The sequence below is a fragment of the Olea europaea genome, unplaced genomic scaffold, assembly GCF_002742605.1.
Source record: "Olea europaea var. sylvestris unplaced genomic scaffold, O_europaea_v1 scaffold1168, whole genome shotgun sequence".
Taxonomy (NCBI): domain Eukaryota; kingdom Viridiplantae; phylum Streptophyta; class Magnoliopsida; order Lamiales; family Oleaceae; genus Olea; species Olea europaea.
In genome coordinates this window covers 378,773-386,430 of record NW_019229085.1, presented here as the reverse complement: position 1 = coordinate 386,430, position 7,658 = coordinate 378,773, and the positions used below count along the sequence as shown (strand labels likewise).

Below are 7,658 nucleotides of genomic sequence, written 5' to 3'. Positions count from 1 at the left end.
AAGTTCTATGTTCATCACTGCAGCTAGCTCAATTCGCGTTCAGATTAAGTTAGCTCTTTCGATTGTTTGATCAGGATATTGCAGGGTTCCTGCTCGTTATCTTCTTGAATCTATTCAAATTCGAGACTGTTCTGCAATCGTTTGTTTAATAAGTATTCCACAACAAATCTTTGAAACAGGGATTTCATAATCAGCTGGGAAATTGGCCGCGATAATCAGCACTACTGGAAACGGATTCTTTGGACCTTTCAGAGTATTCTTAATTCTACTTCGTTACAATCATTTTTTGAAATCTCCATGCCACTGGAGAACGACTCTTCTAGGATCAAGGCCTCATGGTCTTCCGTATTTCTCTGTTTCTTTCGAAGGTATCAGTCGAGATTCAAAGATTATCATGTACAATTTTTAATCAACCAGGCATCCGAATTTTAAAGAAGAACGACAATTTCTTCCGCTTTTAGACACCAAATTCTAGGTCTTTTTGTCAAAATTTAAATTTTTATCTACAACGAACTTATATAGTTATAAGCGAAATTTTTAAGCTTGGCTAAACACTATCCAAAATTAAATTTGTACAGGGTTAAATTCCCTGATGAAATGCAAGATAAATAAAAGGATAGAACAAACTGCCCAAAAATTAAAAATGACTACAAAATCCACTAAAATCAAATGGTGTATAGGGTCAAAAATCTAAGTTTCCGTATATTTATTGGCGAAGGAAGGAGTTCAATTACATCATAGAAAACCACTCGACAAGAAGCCCCAAATTACAACATTTGCCTAGTAGTTTCAAACACAACCAAGTTTCGTTTCTGGCACAAAGGCTCTGTAGCGGAGAGGAGATGTTGAAGATCTCTCAGAGATCAAATTTGATCCAATTAGTTTTTCCAGCACAAGGATTCTGAAGATGACAACCCTCGATTGCTGTGTAATGCCAAATATACACTTCAAATTTTCATTGGCTGCTCAATATCACAAGTCAGTGTTTCGCGAAAATGATGGCAGAGGCATGGCGTCTTGTGGGCGCAGGATGACAAGAACCCCAAACATTCCCAGCATTGGAAAGACTAGAAGCCATTTTAACAGCTTGTAATAATACATATGAAAGGTAAGGGAGAAGTCGTCTGAAAAATAGAGTCCATTCTTGTCAACCATCTCTACTAGAACAGTCCCGGCAGTCCTAACTCCTACAGTTGGAAGTTTAACACGATGTATTCCAGAACGATCAAAGACTTGATTTTGCTTAATCGTTCTCTCTCCTTGGTAATTGCCGGGAACCAACAAACTTATCTATGTTTTCATTAAGACAGAAGATAATATCAGGAAATTGTACAATATTTTTCCCACTTTTATTTGCCTAGATATGCAAAGAATCAAGGCCCTGCAGATGCTTCTTACCGTGACATTATAAGGTGCTTGGGAGCCAGATGGAAACCTGTATCTGTCTACAATTTCTAATTCGACCCAAAAACTCTTGCCTTCTTCATCACGGAAAGTTCTTGATGATGGCGTAACATAGATTCCTTCATGGCCATAGCGCTGTGCAACGTTGTTTCTGCCCTGATTCGGTGATCTCCATGCCTGGAAATTCACATGGGGCGTTAATAATTATGTCGAGTTGGCAAATAAATAAAAAGGGATTTAACTGAGTCATATCCTGCCTTGAGTGGATGATGTGGAGAAGGAGTAGAAAAACAGAAGACATTGCCATTCATGGTTGTCACTATAAGATCAAGATCATCTCCACCGTCGACATTGTCGGCCAGAACCATGCTATATCTGATTAAAAAAGACATAAAATATTGTGAAGTAAGAAGGTTAGTCATAAGAATGACTTATAATTACACGAACTTTAAATTATCTTACGATGTTTCTCCAATATCCACAACATCAGCACACGATGTGGGTCCATCAATTAGATATAAGTAACCATCAAATGATGTAGTAACAATTGTTAGTCCCTTATTTTTCTCCCCGCGTCTGCTCAAGTCAACTAGAAGAACTTGATTCATCACTCTACCATGAGTTCTATACGGATAGGGCCGTACCATCGACCCATCCTTGCCACTCAGAACATATATATTTCCAGATATTGTTGGAACGACAACATCAGTATGACCATCCCCATCCACGTCACCTATCGTGGCACCCTGAGAAAAAATAATAATTCTCCTGTCATACACAAACATTATATCTAGTTTGAATTTACCGTATTTAGGAGTCAAGAAATTGTGACTTGCCTGTGGAACAAGGCTCTTAACATGTGCTTCCCAAATTTCTTTTCCTTGTGGAGTCCAAGCTGCAACATTTCCATGTGTATCAGTAGTCACCAGTTCAATCTTGCCATCATCATTGATATCGGCTGCAACTACTGCCCCTTGAATTTCAGACATCTCAAGTGGAAATTTCTCTCTCACGTGTCCTGAATCAGTATAAGGTACTGTAAGGCTAATAAACAAGCCAATAAGGATGCATACTAGAAGTAATAAGAATAAAAATTATGAGAACACATCTTAAGATGATCTGAGCGAGAATGATACCAATTAATGACTACACAGTTTTTCTAGAATAGTGATTTCTCGACCTAAACATTCCAGTATATTCATTCTTATTTAGAACTCTCCTCAGCATGGGTCAAATCAAGACTTCAAACAGATTGAAATACTGCTTTCTATTGTATCATTTTACAGTTCCATGAAAATGTATATTTCAAGAGAATTGAACCATGTAGACACCCATAAATTTAACAATGAAATAGTGTCTCAGATTTGTAATGTATGATGCTGTTCATCTGCCCACACTCCGAATGCAAAAATAAAATAAAATAAAAAACAGATATAGTACAGTCCAGTTGTAAAATTGTAGGAAAATCAATTTCTCGCAAATTTATGAAAGTCCTGGTTACAGAATTGTACAGACGAGAACACGCACCCTTGTGGTCCAATACATAAAACAAACCATAAGAAGTTCCAACCAGGATGTCCAAATTCCCATCACCATCCAAATCAACAACTGTTGGAGATGAATATATGTAGGCACGGAAGCTTCCAGTATCTGTACTCAGATCCAGTTGTGCAGTCCATTTAACTTGCTTTGTGTCAAGATTGAAGACAACAATACCACCAGCAACATATTTTCCAATCTCAATGCCACCAAGTTCCTTCAAACGCTCTGGATTGTCATAATACCTGTGAACCTACATTAATCGGCTGAATTGCATGCAGGCCACTTCTAGTGGATGGCAAACGTTCAGAAAAATAAAACATAATGCAAGATGCTAGAGTTTATCTTATTTATTTCCTCGGTATTAACAAGAAGCCAAAGCATTCCACAAATTATATATTTACAGAAGTGATGAAATGTCTAAAAGAAAAAAACATATGGTGAAGGTTGCAGGATTGAGATTTTAGCACATGTATTGAATTACGACACTTACTCATGGTCAAAGAAGTAAGAAACTCCAACAATCATCTCTGACACCCCATCATTGTCTATGTCTGCTATAACCTAAAAAGAAGAAAGACTATATCAAATTTGATGATAAAATACATTAAAAAACCTTATGCTTGGAGGTCTCAAAGGCAGAAAAGACTGGAATTATTACAATCCCTATAGGCAAGAAAGCTGGAGCCACATATACTACTATACTTACAGGAGTGCACAAAACATGTGCATCTATATGCACAAAATCTTCTAATTTCTCATGTTGTGCTTCAGTCCATTCCTCATCTCCCCACAAGGTTTCGTCAACATAATCATCATAATCATAGTTATACTCATCAGCCAACTCTTCACTATCCCGGAATAACTCAAATGATGAATCAGCATCCGCTTCCAAGCCTCCCTCATTTTCAACAGTAGCAGCATGAACATCTTCAGCGTCATTACCTTTGGATCCAGAATCAGATACACTTTCTTCAAGAAGCCTTCTCCTTGTGTTTGAATCAGAAGATGTATTGCTACTAATGTTCTGTGGCATATTGATCTCTGCATTTGCTTGACTAACGTCCTTTTTTCCTGGATTCCCCAGATTAGATGCATTCTGTACATCATGTTGAACATCGGTTGTAGAAATTGTGTTATTAGATGCATCATGACGAACTTCAGGTGTAGGAGTCGATGTGTTCAATGAATTGTGGACTTCTGGTGTAAAGGAGATTGAACTCTTTGCTGCAAGCGTACTTCCATTGCGTTCTAAAACATAATTTTGAATTTTAGACGTGTAAGAATAAAGATAAACTTGAAAAGCAACAGTCAAGCATTCCATAAGCCCAGTTACCACTGGAAACAAATTAGATATACCTCAAATGCTCTGAAGAAAAAGCCTACAGCAAAATCACTGAAATAAATATATTCATGATAATATTTTACATACAATCTTATCCTGCTCAATGCAAACAATATTCTCACCTGAGATGGGGGTGATTGATGACAAACAGGAAAATTTCTAGTGGACAACAGCAAATTCCATTTACTCATGAAATATTGAATGCTCACAAGATGCAAAGTCTCCAGGATATGAGTCAGTGAGGCCATAGTCTAAGTAGATCCAGGCCTCCATCCTAGAACATCTTCAAATTTTCATTTGAATCTAACATTGAATTTTTTTATTTTTTTATTTTTTATTTTTCTATTTGTCTATCCTTTTTAATAGCTTATTAGCTGAACTATTTGATGTTACTTTAGCAAAATTGCCACAAAGTTTGAACTTTACCAGGCACTCTATTGGAAAATGAATCCTTTTCAAAAGGATACACAGTAAATTTTATCCATAATTGCAAAAAATATAAGGTGATTATAAAAGGAATTAGTTTTCTAAAAAGTTAAGTCAGAAGAGAACGGTGAAAAAAGGCAGCCTTTCTGTATGAAAAGAGATACGGAGGGAGAAGGAATTAAATGGGATCATCCCTTAATAAGCATGTAGAAATTATAAAAGGATAATAATAATAAATGCAATTAATATAAAATTTAAAAAGTGAGAATGGAGATCAAATTAATAAATCCAAGCAAGGAAAAAAGATTGATAGTTTCTGATAATAAATAGAGTCCCTCACATACAGTGGGTCCTTGAATCTTCCATCCCTTGATGGATCAGATGTAAAACATTACAGTCTAGGATGAGAGATCAAGCAGTTAAATTCTCAATGATCAGGACATTTTATGCAATACGTCAATATTCCTCATCTTGAATAAATGAAATGATATTCAATTCATACAGGACCGAGGGCATTTACAAATTTTTGCACTGGCATGCTATCAATTGAAGAAGGTTTTGCATGTGCATCATGTCAGGAAAACTTTGGGGAGACCATGCTGCATTTGAGTATGGAAAGTACAATTTTGAGATGCTTCAGCAAGCTTGCTCGACATATTCAATGAAATTGAAGGAAATAAGAAATGAAAGAAGAGAAACAAAGCATCAGCAGCAAATTGCATTATCATACCACTTGCAAATTAACAAACAGAAATAACCATTTTGTTTAAGTACCAATAATAAACTTACGAGTCATTGACTCCATAAGAGCCTCTTGGATCAACTGATCATCATGAACATCTGGATGGGAACGATCTACAGGGTCTGGATGCAATCCCACATACCAATCCTTTTTCACTTTCAACCTAGAAATCTCTAGTTTATCTGACATCAAGTAACCTGACACCCTATTCCCACAGATACAATGAATCAAGGCAGGATATTTACAATACTGCTGCCACACAACATTTTGAATAAATAGTAAACTGTTACCTGAAAAAGAGGACTTCACCATTGTAGGTAGCTAAACCTATTTCTCTCACACCATCCTTGTCAATATCATATAGGAGGGGACTAGAATGAACAGTCGACTGATGAAAGGCAGGCCATCCTGATAAATTATGTAACAACCCGTAGAAATATCAAATCATCAGGAGGATACCAGCCAAAATAATCCTAGTGTAATACAGATTGTTTTTTCCCCCCTCTATTGTTTCACTAGAAAACAATGCAATTAGCAAAGTAGTCCTCCATAGACAATACAAAAAATTCAAAGTATTTACTTTAACAAAGTGAATCTGAGAAATAAATCTCTATCCAACCTTCATTTCAACATTGCAAGTAAAGGTATACCTGGCAATTTATCTCCATCAGAACCTTCTAGGACTTCCAAGTAATGCACGAAAGAAGGAACGACTACCTCAAGCTTTCCATCACTTGGGCATGAATTGAAAAGTTCTTAATGAGAATAAATTGATGAAGTTAAAGATAACAAAAAAGGCGACAATAAGTAAATATAAACATTGATCACACTGTTATTAAAGGAAATTTTTATCAAAACTCACCGATTAAAGGAAATAACAGCTTGTGTAGGAAAAGGAGACTTTGTTAATACATAGTTTACTTACTTTGTTAATACATAGTTTACTTAGTGCCTTTTGGCATGACTTTTATTTTACTTTTGCTTTTGCTTCATGTATAAGGACTTCTGGAGAAAGCTACCTTAGTTTTAGTTTTTAAACTAATAATTTTTAAAAGAGCTTCATATCCCGAAAATACTTTTAGAATGAGCAACATTAGACCATCTTCCTCTAAAAACTCTTCTAAATAGAAGAAACACTTTCATAAAATTAGCCAAACGAGTCCAAAGGCAGCTTTTGGGTCTCCAAAGCTCCTTTTTTACTTTTCAAAAGCCACACCAAGTGAGCACTTATTACTGAACATATATCTATAACTTTATTTGATTAAGTTTCACATAACAAGTTCTTTAGAAAAATATCGCAAAGATAAAAGTCATAAACAGAACGAAATAAAAGCAGTTCCGTCTAGGAAAACTGTAAGCAGACAGCTTTCCTTTTACCTGTTGATATCGGCAATTAAAGGCGATGCATATATGCTAGAACTCACTTCAGTCTGCCATCTTAATTCCAAATGCCGAGGGCATTGCGAATTCAACAGGTCATCCTCATCGCTAAGCACACCAAACCACAAAATTATAAACATTAACAAATAACACAGCTCACAAGTCACAATTGCACCCATTTATTAAACCTATTAAAGACGCTCGTAGAAATATAACAGTATCATTCATCACCAGCTGTTGACTAAAACACACTTACATCCCCTCATAATGAATTTTCGTTTTCCAAATAATAATACATTCAATCAAATAAACACAAAAGACTAATGTGTCATTAACATTTATCAGATGAATTAAACAAGAATTGTGCAAATAGTTGTCAAATCTAAACAGATTAGACGTACACATTGGGGTAACCAAGTGCATCATCAGTTGCCTCACGCTCGCGAAACTTGTTCTTCTGCTGTTCATCCGATTGCGAAACGCCATAATTGAAAGTTAAAGACAATAAATTTAACACAACAAAACAGAGAAATAGAAATTTCCAAGTTTTCATGAATGATAACTGTTTCCCCAAAAAATCGAAAATGATATTTAGAAATTGGCCCAATACAATATCGTCAAAACCCTACTGAAGGGTTCTAAGGATCTAAGGGAAAGAAAAGAGGAAGAAGAAATTTTTGGAGCTGATTTCTTCTATTTTGGGGTCTGCAGGAGAGCTGAATTCACAACACTGAGGTTTTCCCCCATTTTTTGGTCAGTTACAAGATTTATATTCACACCCTCCAAGTCCTCCGTATTTATATTTGTGCCCTTCCATTATGA

General features: G+C 35.9%; 1 protein-coding gene across 2 annotated transcripts; it reads right to left on the bottom strand.

Annotated features, from left to right (window-relative positions):
• Positions 1-637: 637 nt before the first annotated feature.
• On the bottom strand, positions 638-7,579 carry LOC111373856 (protein DEFECTIVE IN EXINE FORMATION 1). Of its 2 annotated transcripts, XM_022996441.1 has the most exons (13): positions 7,238-7,578; positions 6,834-6,944; positions 6,107-6,189; positions 5,747-5,864; positions 5,504-5,661; positions 3,653-4,194; positions 3,437-3,507; positions 2,932-3,188; positions 2,241-2,422; positions 1,867-2,150; positions 1,662-1,779; positions 1,399-1,581; positions 661-1,290 (listed from the first exon to the last, which is right to left on the bottom strand). In XM_022996441.1, exons 1-13 carry the CDS (start codon positions 7,387-7,389, stop codon positions 973-975), a joined length of 2,577 nt encoding a protein of 858 aa, XP_022852209.1. In that variant the 5' UTR covers positions 7,390-7,578; the 3' UTR covers positions 661-972. The 2 variants fall into 2 exon arrangements, with proteins under 2 accessions (XP_022852208.1, XP_022852209.1); XM_022996440.1 differs by having other exon boundaries at positions 638-1,290; positions 1,867-2,422; positions 7,238-7,579.
• Between the last annotated feature and the right edge of the window lie 79 nt (positions 7,580-7,658).